General features: G+C 42.2%; 1 protein-coding gene across 2 annotated transcripts in view; it reads right to left on the bottom strand.

Moving 5' to 3' along the window:
* Positions 1 to 194: 194 nt before the first annotated feature.
* spata13 (spermatogenesis associated 13) overlaps positions 195 to 17,489 on the bottom strand; it is a 25,185-nt gene continuing 7,890 nt past the window's right edge. For both annotated transcript variants that reach the window (XM_060862342.1, XM_060862341.1), the window contains 13 exons: positions 16,124 to 17,489; positions 14,195 to 14,236; positions 13,366 to 13,812; positions 10,238 to 10,382; positions 9,993 to 10,105; positions 6,414 to 6,593; positions 5,781 to 5,966; positions 4,361 to 4,540; positions 3,854 to 4,086; positions 3,269 to 3,398; positions 1,843 to 2,215; positions 1,490 to 1,564; positions 195 to 894 (listed from right to left, as the gene is read on the bottom strand). The exon at positions 16,124 to 17,489 is cut by the window's right edge and continues 107 nt beyond it. In XM_060862342.1, the coding sequence (XP_060718325.1) occupies positions 713 to 894; positions 1,490 to 1,564; positions 1,843 to 2,215; positions 3,269 to 3,398; positions 3,854 to 4,086; positions 4,361 to 4,540; positions 5,781 to 5,966; positions 6,414 to 6,593; positions 9,993 to 10,105; positions 10,238 to 10,382; positions 13,366 to 13,812; positions 14,195 to 14,236; positions 16,124 to 17,489 (3,652 nt within the window). In that variant the 3' untranslated portion in view covers positions 195 to 712. The remainder of the gene's footprint in view (positions 895 to 1,489; positions 1,565 to 1,842; positions 2,216 to 3,268; positions 3,399 to 3,853; positions 4,087 to 4,360; positions 4,541 to 5,780; positions 5,967 to 6,413; positions 6,594 to 9,992; positions 10,106 to 10,237; positions 10,383 to 13,365; positions 13,813 to 14,194; positions 14,237 to 16,123) is intronic.

Below are 17,489 nucleotides of genomic sequence, written 5' to 3'. Positions count from 1 at the left end.
TGACCTGTACTTTACTTTCAGTCTATTCTATTGGTTCCAGTGATGAACGTGTTAAATGTCCAGTATGTCTACAGACAAACAGAAGAACTCGGGATGTCTGGGGTGATCGAGACCATTTGTGAACAAGACTTAAGATGTGCAGAAAAACGTGTGCATGAGTAAACAACAAGTCACAGTAGGTTTATACGCAGGTGTACTTTTCTTTTTCTAAGTGTTTATTTACAGAACATGAGGTTATTAGTGCAGTGTTTGACTTTTCTAAAGTTAGGACTAACTTTTTAAAAAGGTTCCAGCCTTACCTTTATAAAATTAAACAACAAGCCTGATGAATACACAGCGTTGTCGCTTTTAACATACGGTGATGTGGTGAACAGAACGATACAAAATCTTATACAAGCAGCACCGTTACCACACCAGCAACACAAAAACATATAGACTATCAACAATTTTGGTACCAAACAAACACACACACACACACACAGACACACACACACACACACACACTCACACACACTCACACACATATACACACATATACACACATATACACACACACATATACACACACACATATACACACACACATATACACACACACAGACTTCATTCATTTGTTGTTTTCTTTCGTCCTTCACATTGGCACCGGGACCGTACGAGGAACTTCTTCATATCGTCGTTTAAAGAATATGTATAAAAGTTTTTATTTTTCTGGTCATTTCCTGAAAAGAGCGTTGCGCGTGAACGTGTACCAAAGATGTGCAGGTTTCCTCTTGGGTTCTGCTAAAGAAAAGACCTGCTGCTGGGGGATACTGGTGGGTACAGTGATGTGGCGCTGGTGGACAGGGTGTAAGGGTTGGTGGTGATGAGACACTGGGTGACCTGCGTATTTTATATCTGGGAAAACAAACACACACATGCATACAGAATTAACGTTAGCTCACATGAGCTAATTATAGTTTTATTTTATATCTTTATTGTATTTATTTATTTATTTATTGTAAATCTCCTGCATTCAGTGCCAGATGTTAATGGTCGTTGTTAGTGAGAAATGTTAGTGGTAGATATTTAGCGGTAGATGTTTAGTGTTAGATGTTATTGAGTAATGTTAAGCGTAGATGTTTAGCAGTAGATGTTAGTTGAAGGTGATAGTGGGAGATGTTAGCAATGGATGTTAATGATAGATGTTAGCGGTGGATGTTAGTGGTAAATGTAAGTGGTATATGTTAGCAGTGGATGTTGGCAGTGGATGTTAGTGGTAGATATTAGTGGTAGATGTTACTAGTAGATGTTAGCGGTGGATGTTACTAGTAGATATTAGTGGTAGATGTTATTGGGTAATCTTACTGGTAGATGTTAGCAGTGGATGTTACTGGTAGCTAATTATAGTTTTATTATATATATACACACACATATACATACTGTATATATATATATATATATATATATATATATATAAAAAGTTTTTTTTTCTATAAAAAACTGATCTTACTTTTCATTTTGCCTTGCTTGGATTTTCTGGCATTTTGAATCGCTTGCTTCCTTTGGGTTTCACTAATCTCCATTCCTGTGAGAGAGATGAAACAGTTTGTTATATCACATCACCACATGGTTCCTTCTATTATTTCTATTTATACCACAGCGTTATCACAACATTATCTTTTTATTGTTCAGAACATCTTACACATTGATGTGTATAGAGGATGTTCATACAGATTAAGCCTAATAATAAATATATTACTTACTTTAAATTAAAAATATATATAAATGATAATAGACCTTTCTCTGCCTTTTTTCTAAGTGTCAAGGCTTTGTAAGAGACTGAGGTAAAGCCTCCAGACTCACCCATCTCCTGGTCCTCTTTCACACGTCTGCGTTCTCGACTGAAAGCCTCCAGCCACAGCTGCTTGTCCTGGGCTTTCCTACAGCTCAGCACACACAACACCTCCAGCGTGTCGTGGTTACGCAGGGCGACGGCGTTTCGCAGCGTTCCCAGGTCCGGATGACGCCCGTCAGGCAGATCCAGCGGTACCAAGATGTCTGTGTTAAGGCGTCCACGGTAGTGCAGAAGGTCCCGCCACAGGACGTCCTTTTTACAGAAGACCAGCTGGTGGTCGAACAGGAAGCAGCTGCGTTGCTGCGTCTTCCCGGCACGAACCACACGCGTCAGCTCACCCGAATGAATAAGCTCAGAGCTCCGGGATAGCACATCTTCACCCTGACCAAAAACACAAGCGGCGCATGACAGTTATTTTTATAAAGTAATAAATATTTTAGAAATAAATTGTTTAATAAAAAGAATAATAAATAAATAATAGAAAATATTTTGATTACAATTGTAATAACTAATAAAATCACTGACAGCAAGGAATCACTGTGATCTATGTACATTATACAGCAATGTAATGTATTGTTTCTCAGTGAGGTTGCCCCCTGGTGGACAGCACGGGTATTGAGCTGAGGGTGTGCAAGGCTGAAACGCAACGTACACATATGAATAATTCTTTAAATCTCTCATTCATCATCTACCGCTTATCCGAACTACCTCGGGTCACGGGGAGCCTGTGCCTATCTCAGGTGTCATCGGGCATCAAGGCAGGATACACCCTGGACGGAGTGCCAACCCATCGCAGGGCACACACACACACACACACTCTCATTCACTCACGCAATCACACACTAGGGACAATTTTCCAGAGATGCCAATCAACCTACCATGCATGTCTTTGGACCGGGGCGAGGAAACCGGAGTACCCGGAGGAAACCCCCGAGGCACGGGGAGAACATGCAAACTCCACACACACAAGGTGGAGGCGGGAATCGAACCCCCAACCCTGGAGGTGTGAGGCGAACGTGTTAACCACTAAGCCACCGTGCCCCCCTATATATATATATATATATATATATATATATATATATATATATATATATATATATATATATATATAAAAAACATTTTAGGAACCTAAGAATCTTTAATTCCTTATCTAACGAGCCTCAGTGTGTGTGGTGTGTGTATGTGTGTGTGTGACAAACTCCAAATATTTGTGATAATTTTCTTCTTAATACCATGAAGCTGCCTGACTTTAAACCATGTTTAAAAAACAAAACCCGGCCCCTTAAACTACACTGAAGTCGTGTTTGACCTTTTCGACCGCATTTTTTTCCCCGAACACGTGTCAACCAGAGTGTGAAAAGTTGTACAGCTGAGTGACTCAGTCATGCTGAAGTGCAGCTGAGACAACATCGGAGATCAGCGCTCCGTCCTCACCTCCCAGTGAACGATGGCCTCCTGCCAGTGAGCGATGGTGTCGATGCTCTCCAGCCTCCTCTTCCTCTCGTTGATCAGACTGGCCACGTTCTTCATCGCCTCATGGGCTTTACACACTCCGGCGTAGTCACTGAAACGAGCACGTTAATGATTCATGTAATAAAAGCAGATGATAATAAGGCTGTTAATAATGTGATAAATAATTCACTGTGTTTATCGGTCTATAAGAAAAGCTTTCTAGAATATTCATGTTTTGTGTGAATAATTTTGTTATGTTGTCATATATAAAGCACTAAAATGCAAACTTTAAGCGCATGAATTTATGGATTTTTTTTTTGGAGCAAAACTTTATTATACAACTTTTTTATTTTACTAATCAGTTTAAATAGCAATTTTATTAGAAGCCAACTGTAAACATTTGTAAAATAAAAGCTATGTAGAATTTTAGGATATTTTAAAGACACGTCATGCATCTTCTTGCTGAATTATTCAAAATAATTTAAAAATGAACATAAAAATTTAATTTTGAAAAAAATGTGTGTGTGTGTGTGTGTGTGTGTGTGTGTGTGTGTGTGTGAATGTTACCTGTGGCCTTTTGGTGTGTACTTGAGCAGCTCGCCCAGCTGAAGTGGGTATTTGCAGATCTTCTGCACAGGCGTGAGCAGGAAGCCGGCGATGGAGATGTCAATCATCTGCTGCAGGAGGCGACAGGCCTCGAAGAAGTGTTTATAGCGTCCCTGCTTCATCAGTCGCTGCAGCTCTGTGCACGCCGCCGGGTGTGTGTTACAATACTCCGAGTATATGGAGAAACCTTCACCCTGACGGAGACGACGGAATGTGTGAGAAGGAGAATCACGTGTTAAAGCAAAGCAGAACAAACCTCCAAAACCTCCACAGCCTTTACAGTCTTCTTTACACTGAGCAGACCTGGATATTAAAGTAGTTCATTTTATAACATTTAATGTTAATAATTTAATAAAATGTTAATGAAACAAGTTGATATAAAGAGATCGTTGTTATAATTATAAACTGTCCTTTCTTCACCCTTCACCGGCTTTCTCTCTTTTCTCTCTTTTCTTTAAATATATGTACCTGTTGAAGGAAGCATGACCCAATCTCACTCAGATGAGGGTTTTCTTTGTCATAATTTTTTTCTAGATCCTTCAGGAACTTTCGTTGGAATTTGTAGATCTCTTCGATGTTGCTGAAGATGGTCTTGAGCTGGGTGTCTGTGAACATGCCTGGGTGTTTCCTGCACTGACGAATATATCCCTAAACACACACACACACACACACACACACACACACACACACACACAGAGGGAGAGAGAGAGAGAAAAACCCTGTCACTGAAGAAAGAAGAAAGTATCCTATGAAGGATCGACTTTTCTTTCCTTCAGGGGGCAGCAGTGAGAACCACGAAAACCACACATGGAGCTCGATGTGAAAAACGCACAGTGAGAAAGATTCCTGCTGTGATTCTTTTATCTGGGAAGGATTAGACACAATGAGGGTTTTAGATAAAGAAATGCAAATCCCTCCACTGAGTCCTGAGTCACCGTGTTATCATGTTAAAAATGTGCTGATTTTAGTAACGAACCAAGATTTTCCAGGACAGAGCTACAACAACGAGGCCTATTATTACTACTAATACTATTTAAATAATAATACACAATTTTACTGAACAGCTGATGTATCACAGCTAAGAGAACTGAAAATACTGGAGAAGATTATAGGTGCAAAGTGAAAGGCAAACGTTTAGATGTATAGTATTTTAAATTTTAAGTTCATATTTTTAAATGAATTTTACACTTTAATTGTATATATTAATGAATTTAATTTTATCCTTATTTTTTCTTCTTAGTATTCTATATTTATTTATTTATTTATTTATTTATTTATCTATTTTCTCTTTTGTAAATCTGCTTTGAGACAATGGAAATTAAATGTGAAAATTTTAATAAAACATTTTTTTTCCCACTTTAGAACACAAAATCATCCGGAAACTGTTCATTTTTTACTTTGACTAATGAAAGTAGTGTGTGATGTGTGTTTGTAAAGCATCGTGGAACAACGAGCTATCAAATGGAGCCGTTTTTATGAGGGTGTGTATTGACCTTCTATTTAGATTGTTGTTGCTTGTGGACGTGGCCTTTAAATCGGTTCAGATACAAAATAGTGTCTGAAATGTATACACTCTATACATTGTGTAATACTTTAAAGTGTATTTTAATACTGTACTAAAATGATGGGATGTCCAAATACATCCCAGTGATTATTTTACAACGAGAAATCAGATGAATAAAATAATTAAATGAAGTCTTATTGTTATAAAGTAAGACGTCGAAGGTGTGGAAACTTGTACGCGTCGGCTGTACATGGCGTGTGAACATTAAACAATTCATTCAGAGTCTTCATCCTTGAGACGCTTCTAATGTTGATCACGTTGATACATAAAAACATGATGAAACATAACGAGGTGGAATTAAAGTGTGGAGTGACAGCAGCTCACCTCACAGATGTCTCGGAGGTGTTTGATGTAGACGCGCTCGGTGTTCATGATCTCCTGGACCACGTTAGCCCTCATCTGCTCTCGGTGTTCAGACGTCTGGCTGCGTGGTTCTTTAGAAAGAGCCTCCTGTTGTTCCGGAGAGTTCTCCACACCGTCACCGGGCGAGTCCTCCTGATTCACACGCACCTACGAGACAAAAGGACACCATGTGAACTTTCCATAAATATTAAAATCCCAGTAATATATTAAAGGCTTTGGTTAATTCATTTTTTACATGTTTAAGCTATGTTAAGCTTTGACACTGAGCAAACGTCGTATTTGTTCAGTTCCACTCGACACTACCTGATCTGCTGCAAAGTAAATCAAGAGGTCAAAACCTCCATATTTGCTCCCTAAGAAGACAAACTTACAGTACTTCCACCATCCTTTAGAAACCTCGCCGTTCCCATGACCCCCACCTCCCGCAACACCTGCCAATCAATAGCCGTAACCATGGTGACGCTCCTTCGGTGCCCTCTTAACTCAACCCCAGGAGCCATTCAGAAGTTTCCATGGCTCAGCGTGGCCTGAGCGTGGCTTTGTTTCACGCTCGTCGCTCTGAGGGAACCCGAGCTCAGCTCATTCTACACTTACTCTCACAAAGCTGGAGGGGAACCAGGCCTGCCGCTCGCCCACCAGCCCCCACCACCAGTCTTTCTCCTGGGCGTCCAGTACCCGGATGACGTCCCCGGCTTTGAAGGCCAGCTCCTGCTCACCCATCGTCACGTGGTCCCAAAGAGCCTCGGCGTAAACGACATGTCCTGACGAGATATACTGAGGTGGAGACACATAAAAAGAACTCGGTCTGTAAATTCGATCGCTTGTGAGTGAAAGTCTGAGCATCGTAGTTCTCTCAGCACCATATGGTCCACACAGTGAGAACTTAAAGTGATGCATCTACCTGTAGCGTTAATCTAACTGACCACGCTGTAAAGTTGTTATGCTAGGCGTGCTAATACAGGCATTACGGTAATGTCTGCAGCTGAAGCAAACACAATCTGTTAGTACGTTTACGCTTGTGGCTGTTGTTATAACGCTCCTAAGATGTGTTTCAGTTTGTCCGTTTGTTAGTTTATTTATGGTTGTAATGCTCCTAGATTTAATGTATCGTCAGTATATTGACTGAAATGCATTTTACTTCGTCCGTTTGTTAATGTATTTTTTTTGGTAATTATATTAATTATATTGAACTCTGCCCGTTTGTTAGCATATTTACGGTAGTCTTAATACCACATATAATAACTACATTTATGGCACTTTACAAGTCACTTTATGTATTTACTGTAATAATTATACTATTTCTTTGTTTGTTGCTATAAGAAGTTTAATATTAAAGTTAGGAGAAGACACGTTCCTTTAGTGATCTGAGATTTAGCCCCAGTGTTTATTATAACTCTGTAATTACTGCATTTTATTAGTCAGTGTTCTGAATGACTTCTAGCTCCGCCCACATGTCTGTTAGCTACACTAAATTTAGCTTAGTTACCGAGTGTTTAGTTACAGAACTTAGTCATAGAAATAATGTGGAATTGTGGATTTGTTACCAAACCCCATGACACTCTGAACCCGTGTAGTGTAATGACTGGAAAGTATGAATGCTCTGTTAACACACACACAGCTCATAGACGGCATCACCACAAAATATCATCAGTAACCCCACCCAGCAACACACACACACACACACACACACACACACACACACACACAGAAAGACCACATCACCTCTTCAGAATCTCCACCTAGAAACACAAAGACGCTTACACACACGCATGATTACACACGCTCACACACACACACACACTCTCACACACATGATCTCTCTCACACACACACACGCTCTCTCACATACACACGCTCTCTCATATACACACGCTCTCTCACACTCACATACACACGCTCTCTCACATACACACGCTCTCTCTCACACACACACACGCTCTCACATGCTCACACACACATACACACACACATGCTCACACACACAAACATGCTTTCTCTCTCTCACACACACACACACACACACACACACACATACATGCTCACACACACAGTATTCTATATCTTTTGTACTTTCTCTTATACTGAAAACCCCAGAGAAGAAATCCTGTATTAAATTACGTCTGACCGAGCAAAGGGACACCAGGTCATGTGCAGGGAGGAAAACACAACTGAGTGCATGTCATTTAAATAAAGGCTCCTTCTGAGAATGAATTCGCCTCCTTCACTAAACCCATTGTCATTTATTCCACATGCAAATAATCCTTGATGTGCAAATGAGTGACTAATGCTGTGGTAAAGATGGACCGGCTCGGCTCGCGGCAGGAGCTCTGAGGACAAGCTTCGAGCTGGAGTCGTGTGGCTTCTTGGTGAAAGCAGACGTAACGTAAGTGTGTACGACCTGACAAAGTGATCTTTAACTTATCAAGAGCAATCACACAGATTATGCTGCATGAGATGTGCTAGAAAACCCTGAGCGTGATACACGAGTCATGATTCATCGAGCTGTATTAAAAAAGAATCAATTCGACATGAAACAGCATGGAATCTCACAACTCAGTAAAGACGGATCTGTCTAACACGCGTGAAGCAAAGCTCGTTAATCCTCGTAGCCTCTGAGGTGCGATTAACTTCATATTTACCAGCACTCGCAAAGAAAAGCTGCGTTATTGTGAGGGTGCTGTTGAAGCTCACAATACAACCATTGCTTGGCTTTGTAAAGGGTTCCAATGTTTTCTTTTTCTCAATACTATACCAAGAATAAATATGAATATTTATACATATCGTCGCTGTCGGGCGGAAACCTCGTATGTCCAAATTTTGTCAATTTCATATAATTTTAAACATATGGATGCTATTGGTCAGTCCCCACGTGGGTCTGTTATTTTAACAAGTTATTAACCAATCTAAAGTCTTGAAAATAGCTTGAGCGCAAATCTCATAACTCCATTGGACACTTCAACTGTCCACCTCTTCCTCACTCCGCAGGAGAGCTTCACGGCATATTTCTCCTCAAGAAGAGTCGCAACGAATCAACACGTCTTCTGAGGTAAATGTCTTCAAAACACTGGGCTCAAAGAAAAAAAAATCTTGACCCCCGCTAGTTCTGGTGCTCGTCTGAGGACAGGAATTTAGTGCAAGACAATCCACTGCAACGCGGACTAAACCCTGTGCACTGCAGATAAGGTACGGAGTTTTTTTAATTTCCTGAAAAATAACGGTTTTGGAGATACGAGGTTTCCGCCTGACAGCGACGATATGTATGTTTATTCTCGGTTCTGTATATTTCATAGCAGTAAATTTCACACAGACTTGATTGCAGCAGTGAAACATTGGAGGACTTTGTGAATACAGACCTGATAAATCCACACAGGGTTTTACACCCAAAGCTGCTAGAGTATGGAACAGATTTTATATAATGGAGCCACACAGAGTTACACAGTGCAAAGAGGAATAAAACATAAAGTGTCCTGCTGTTAGAGAACAAATAAACCACTACAGAGTGGGCTGTTAAAGAGGAGTTACTGTATCTATGGCAACATTTCAGTTAAGTAAAAGAGTTGTTTTATTGTTGTTATTCCTTTATAAAACATTTATAACTAATTAATTAATCAACAACTTCAGTCACAGTCAATCACACACACACACACACACACACTCACACACAACCACTCGCACACACACACACTCACACTCACACACACACTCACACACACACACACTCACACACACACACACACACACACACACACACACACAACCACTCGCACACACACACACACTCACACACACACTCACACACACACTCACACACACACTCACACACTCACACACACACTCACACACACACTCACACACACACTCACACACACACTCACACACACACACACTCACACACACACTCACACACACACACTCTCACACACACACTCTCACACACACACTCTCACACACACACACTCACACACACACTCTCACACACACACTCTCACACACACACTCTCACACACACACTCTCACACACACACACACTCTCACACACACACTCTCACACACACACTCTCACACACACACTCTCACACACACACTCTCACACACACACTCTCACACACACACTCTCACACACACACTCTCACACACACACTCTCACACACACTCACGTGTCTGATTACTGACCTGGTTTAAAGTGGACAGATCGACCTCTGGCTGCAGATACGGTGTTCCATCTGTAAGCTCATCAAAACTGCCATCCTCCTCACTCACACAGTCGTCGGGGCCTGAGTTCCCATCTGTACAGCGCAGACACACACACACACACACACACACACACACACACCAATCTATCATGTAACAAAAAGCAACCATGCAATGTCTCTCTTTCATAAACACACACACACACACACACACACACACACACTCACCACTGAGGACTCGGCGTGGTTTGCGCCAGCCCACTCGGTCCAGGCCTGTCGGTGTGCTCTGGGAGAAGACGCAGGGGCGCAGGCGGGCAGACACGGCGCGGTACGGAGGCACGCCGTGAGAGGGTACAGGGGGTCGAACAACAGGCTACAAAAAAGCAGAAGGACCACAATTTCACTTATGGATGTTCACCATGGTTTATGTTCACAGAGTTCAGTGACCGTCCTGTACCGAGCTGTGACCTGACAAAAGGGTAAACGTGTCATTTTACATTCATCTCAACACACTGCGATGCGTCAGCTTGTGTTACAGGCAGTTTTTTATCACTCATTTCGTAAAAGAAAAAACCCCACACTGATCAAGTCTGTGCAGATGAAGAAATGAAATTACACCACAAAAATACTGAGCAATTTACATCACGCTGAAGAGGAGTCTCCACTACCGACATGCCGTGACATGTTGAGGGGTGCGATAACCTTCTAACAATGAATAAGGACTCGAAGGAAAACTCCAGCACCTTTCGACATGACATGAAATTTTCTACACACAGAAAAACTACATACTGTAAACTCACTTATTACAGAAACATAAAGGCAGTAAACGTCTGAAATGTGGAGCTATGAGACAGAATCAAATCATATGTTTTGCACTGTTTATTGCATATACAGTAGATTCTAATAACAGCACAATCATTCAAATCCTTTATTTTCTCATAAATTTACACACAATTTTTAGAAATGTCTGTAAATTTATTAAAAAGAAAAAAACTGAACTATCACATGTACATAAGTTTTTAGACCCTTTGTTCCCCTGTGCTGAGAGACAAGATTTGGACTTATACTGTACATACATTGACATTATTTGGTAAACGTCCCTTACAGAGCGACTTACATTTATCTCATTTATACAGATGAGCAATTGAGGGTTAAGGGCCTTGCTCAGGGGCCACAGGAGTGGCAGCTCGGTGGCTCTGGGGTAAAAAACTCACGACTCACAACACCTTAACCACCGAGTTAGATGAATCTGAATCCACTGTTGTAGGTGGCACTAAATTAATAATACAGATAATATACATTAATTAATAAATAAATAAATAAATAAATAAATAAATAAATAAATAAATAAATAAGCAAGCCTCCAGATTTCTCTAGAAAAAAAAACAATTCTGGTTCGATTTTTCCGTTTCAAGTTTCCATCCGGTTCTCCGGCGTCTATAAAATAAACCCTTTTTTTTTTTTTAAAAGGTTTTCTTTACCCCACAGAGTAAATGCTCAGATTCAGTTACAAAATCAACAAATAAAGTTTCCTGAAGTTCACAATATTGTTCCAACGGGAAAGTGTCTGTAAATCCGTCCTCTTAAGAATGTTAAGAATTTGTCAGTATGTTTATATAACCAACATGGACCCAGTGAAGCGTCTGGAAGTAAAGATTTTTCTCATCCTGTCGTATTTCTGAGTGCACATCAGCTGTTGTGTTGAATCTGTGATCTGACTCTGTCGCTTTTACACGTGCACTAGAAGTGAGTTTGGAGTAAACGGGCTGTTTGTGTTCTTTTCTAAGTACAGCAAAAAGTCATCACATGTAGACTAGAGATAATCCAGATAGGGTCGACTGTAAGCAGGAGTTGTTTTGTGAGGTCATTTAAAACCCGCAGAAACTTCTGGATGTGTCTGAGCTTGTGGTATGAGAAAGTGAGAGCGGGACGTTATGTTGTTTTTTGTTCTCGACTGCTTTGCTCTGTGCCAATTATGACTCAGACCGACACTCAGAGTCATGAATGCATCATTAAACCTCAAGGAATCTTTAACTAGATGACCTACAGTAGGACCACGTACGGTGAAAGAGGAAACGTGACTACTGCGTTCTCTCCGTAATCATCACATCTGAGCAGTTTTTTTTTCTTATCGGTCATTTCTTCTTCATGTTTTTACCTTTCTGTTGACAGCGTTTTTGAATGAGAAGATCCAGCTTTAATGAAACGTGGCACCTGACACTCGGTCAGAGGATCCAGGAGCACGGCCTCTAGAAATAAACACCACCTTCGCTTGTGGTTTAGTTGATAATATGAGCTAGTTTGAATAAATAACTTTCAATGGGGTTAAAAATACTGATGTAACGTTAGCTGGAGCTCGCAGGAACTTTCCTGAACCATTCAACAAGTGGTTGTTTTCTTGACAAAGTATAATGATAAACATTACAATTCCTGTTCAAATAAGCTAGCTAGCTTTTAATATGCTTAATTAAATGTTCTTAATTAGCTATGCAGAAGCTCAAGAAGATGAGGTCCATTAGCGAGCCATGTTCCATGTTCGAGCTCATGTTCTAGCGATCCAGTTCTAATCCTTTTTGCCTACAGCGTTTAATATGGTGATGTTTTTTATCAAGTGGTTACGGCTCTGGGATGTTGATTAGAAGATCAGGGTCAAGCTGCCACTGTTGGGCCCCTAAGCAAGGCCCCTAAACCTTCACTGCTTCTGTATCATGTCTGACCCTGCGCTATGACCCCAACTTCCAAAGTTCATTCATTCATTCATTCATCTTCTACTTCGGGTCACGGGGAGCCTGTGCCTATCTCAGGCGTCATCGGGCATCAAGGCAGGATACACCCTGGACGGAGTGCCAACCCATCACAGGGCACACACACACTCTCATTCACTCACGCAATCACACACTACGGACAATTTTCCAGATATGCCAATCAACCTACCATGCATGTCTTTGGACCGGGGGAGGAAACCGGAGTACCCGGAGGAAACCCCCGAGGCACGGGGAGAACATGCAAACTCCACACACACAAGGTGGAGGTGGGAATCGAACCCCCAACCCTGGAGGTGTGAGGTGAACGTGCTAACCACTAAGCCACCGTGACCCCACTTCCAAAGTTGAGATATGTAAAGAAATACTTTCACTGTGCTGTAATGTACATGTGACAAAAACAAGGGCATCTTCTATTTCTGTTCACATACGAACAATAAATGTAACAATTAATGGCAAAAAAGTCACAACCCCAAATGTTTTAATTGCAGCACGTTCTAAAGTGCTAACGGCTTCATTGTTCTCTAGCTGAAAGCTTGGGATTGATTACTAATTAAAAGATCAAGGGCTAAAATGAAGAAAGGAAAGGCTTACAGTAGGCAAATCAGCGTCTTCCTTCTCATCCGGAGATGCAAACAGATCCACTCCTCCAATCACAGAGATCGGTCTCCTCCTCCTACTGTCCATGTGTCCATTCTCACAGCTGGTCTCTTGATTGTGCAGCTCGGCGTGTGCGTCAGTAGCGTTACGTTCCTCCTGAGCATCACCCTGGAGTTCCACTTCCTCCTTGGGGACAGCATACTTCCTGCAGATGAGCTGTCCGTAGTCTGAGATCGGTCGAGGTCTGTTTCTGTTCGTCCTCCTCCTGGGCACGGAAACGATGGGCGTGTCGCAGGAGGAGGCTGGCGAGGTTGGTGCTGTCACCAGGGGCGACGCTGAGGCACAGGTGGGTGTGACAGGAGGACTAACAAACACAGAGTCGCCGTATTTTTCATCGTTTTCCTTCACGAGGTCTGTGAAAGACGGGGCTCCAGATGGCGTCTGGAATAAATTAGTGCACTTTCAGTGAAAGACTTAAGATAATAACAGAAGTGATTGTGCAAATGTGATGAACAGAAATACGTGATGGTTAAACTTCCTAAGCCATAAGAGTTAACTCATTGTCAGCATCACATGATTTCACTGGATTAGCAAATAAATAAACAAAACCGAGTCCTTAGTAACTGCAGACGGACTGCGTTTAGAGACTGACGGTGTAAAGAGCAGGAAAGAGACAGAAAAAAAAACATTAGAGTTTGTGTTTTATAATGAGGCTGTAACACACAGTACATACATTAAAGGATTATTTTTACTAAAATCATTTCCTGATTTCGTTCTAAAAACCATTTCAACTTTCCCTCCGAGGGAGAGAAAGACGGCTTACCTCTAAATGTTCACTCTCTCTCTCCAGAGTCTTCCAGATGCACTGAAACGGCACACAGTGGATCAGCACCATGGTGACACACACACACGCACACACACACACACACACTTCTAAACACCAACAAACAATGCAGCTTGTGCTCTTGGGGCCATTCCCTTAGAATCAGGGACGGAACAGGTTCCTAACACCGGCGTGTGTCCTAGTCTGTGTGTGTTTGGTGCATTTCTTGGACTTTGACTCCTTTGCCAGCTGATAAGTATCCAGAGTCAGGTCTAGGAGCTAAGCTGTGTTTAAGCAACAGTGCTAATCATAAACCCCAAGTAATCATTAACCCTTGTCACGGACACCACAGCTGAGACATGTGTGTGACAGAACTACAAGTGTTTACACCTGACAGAAACCCTCCAATGAGGACACTGGCTTAATAATGAATATTTCTCATGCTACAGGGATTAAAACTGAGAGAACTATAGCAGTCTTTAGGAATAGTAATAACTCAGCGGTTAAGGTATTGGTTGTGAGCTCGAACCCTAGGGCCACTAAGCTGCCACTCCTGGGCCCCTGATCAAGGCCCTTAACCCTCAATTGCCCAGCTGTATAAATGAGATAAATGTAAGTCGCTGTGGATAATTTGAAATTGTCCTGTGATCATTCTGCCAATACGTGCGAGCACAAAGGGGTCAGCCAAGTGTTTGACGTGAGCTACAATCAGTCCATCAATGTACTTCACTGAATACAATCCGTCTCAGCTGCTACTTATCAACTCTGATAATAAAATCAATGACACTTAACTGACCTCATATAATCCATGTCCTTGACAGTAATAGACAAAATAAATCTCTCTTTCATTACCGGAGATGTTTTATTCTGTCCTCTTTCAATACCTAAGGATGCCAGATCTGGCAAAAAATAAAAAGCATTTAGATTGTACAAACTAACCTGCGAGAAATATGACGCCTGTTTGTGTTTGTTAGTCATAATAAATGTCTAAACGGATAAACGTCATTAACGCTCTATAACGTTACTCAAGAAAAGGCCGTACTTTAAATACAAGACTCTAAAAAAAAAAGACGACTCTAATGGTTTGTAAAAGCAAAAAGTGAATCACAGACCTACATTTTAGTTTTGCTCTTCATTCATTCATTCATTCATTCATTCATCTTCTACCGCTTATCCGAACTACCTCGGGTCACGGGGAGCCTGTGCCTATCTCAGGCGTCATCGGGCATCAAGGCAGGATACACCCTGGACAGAGTGCCAACCCATCGCAGGGCACACACACACTCTCATTCACTCACGCAATCACACACTACGGACAATTTTCCAGAGATGCCAATCAACCTACCATGCATGTCTTTGGACCGTGGGAGGAAACCGGAGTACCCGGAGGAAACCCCCGAGGCACGGGGAGAACATGCAAACTCCACACACACAAGGTGGAGGTGGGAATCGAACCCCCAACCCTGGAGGTGTGAGGCGAACGTGCTAACCACTAAGCCACCGTGCCCCACCTTATATAACTCACTTTTTAATTTTTTTTCCTTCCTACACCATATTTGGCTACGATACTTTTATCAATGAAAAAAGGTCTGGTGCGTAACGTAAGCGAGATTAAGAACTGCCATCGTTGTCAATAAACACTGGAACTGTACTGGCTTGGATTTTGACACAGTTTCCCAATCCTGCACGCTAAAGCATTTAATCGTTTTCACAGAAGTGATGACAACGATCTTTCCCTTCTTTTCAAAACATCCATGCTCAATACTCCACTGTCTCATATCTAAGGTAAAATAGCCGGTAAATTCTGATTATAACGTTATCTCGGGGTTTCTCATATTTAAACTGGAAAATACTTCAAATCTGACCTCGTATTTGGCAACATCAGTGGACTGATCCATATATTTAACACCATTTATCATAGAGTCTTACCTCTAAGTTAACTTTAATACTGTCCAGTTTCTGCTCATGTCCTGGACTGGTGCACTGTTCATCCTGAATAACGTCAATTTTCAAATTTTGCTCTTCTTCTACAGTCCCGCAATTTTCAGTGCTGTGTGTGATGGAAATATCTGAACACAAAGTTGAGCTCACTGGAATCTGGACAAAAGAACTGGGGACCTGAGCTGTGGCTGTGGAACACTGAGGAACCTGAAGATCCGAGGAATTAACGGTAATGTGTCCTAAGGCGTCTGCAGGTATAAACGGGGTGTGGTTATGAACATCAGCCTGAACTTTAGTACCGGTATTGGACGGTGGAGGCCTGCGTTGACGCTCGCTAGCAGGAACACAGGGAGTCCTGCGGGAATAGTCATCATGGAGTTGGGTGAGAGCCGACAAGGCAGCTGCGCTGGTGGGGTCGCTGTTCGGCTTGCGGTTGGCAGACAGATCTGTTAAGCTGCCGACGAGTTTGAGCATCTTTCCCCGCACTCCTGTAACTCCCCTACATCGACTTGATACACAATCCTGCATAACTACAGACGAAGCACTAGATGTTCTCTGGAAATTTTTGGTGCTTGGATCTTCCAGGTTCTGGGTCTGACTTGAGGGTACTTTGCGTTTGAACGGGCTTTTGTATACGTGCAAGTTGTCAGCACTTTTGCTAAGTCTACTCAAGGCGTTCACATCAGTGTCTAAAATGTCATTGGGCTCAATGGATTCCACGGTGCTGCAGGGCCGAGGGCGAGAAGCAGGATCTTGAGCGCTTGGACTTTCTGACTGCTTTCTAGCATTGTCCATCAGGGAGATGCGTCCTGCTCCATATGCTCTACGTATACTCCGCGAGAAGTGCGAGTTTCTCTGTAAGCCACAGCCATCTTCATCGTCATCATCCTCCACATCTAAGACACATGTTCTTGGTACAGTTGGAGATACCCCATTGCTAACCGTTGGCATCTCCTTCCCATTGGTTTGACTGCTTCCAAAATGTCTTTTAGTTACAAAGAAACCATTGCTCTCCTCAACTTTCTCCTGATTGTCTAATGTCACACCTCCTCTGTTCTGGATGCCCTGGAGAACAGAGGAGCGCAACTTTTTAAAGGAACCCATGAAATGGAGACCCGGGCCTCGTAGCGGTGTCTTCTCAGGGCCTGCGGCACCACACTTTCGCTGGAAGGAAAAGATGCGCACGTTTTTGGTGGTGTGTGATGTATCTTGTGCATCAACAATACTAGGGTTGGACCATTGATAATCGTTTGTGCCATTGAGCCCACGTTTCTCACAGCAGGCCTCAGGGTGGACTGGCCTCACCGGAGCACCGGAATTCTCCCGCTTCTTCGGTTCAAAGGAGCTGCAGCTA

Source organism: Tachysurus vachellii, chromosome 25 (genome assembly GCF_030014155.1).
Source record: "Tachysurus vachellii isolate PV-2020 chromosome 25, HZAU_Pvac_v1, whole genome shotgun sequence".
NCBI lineage: Eukaryota > Metazoa > Chordata > Actinopteri > Siluriformes > Bagridae > Tachysurus > Tachysurus vachellii.
The sequence above is the reverse complement of the archived record's forward strand: the minus strand, read 5'-3'. Positions and strand labels throughout refer to the sequence as shown.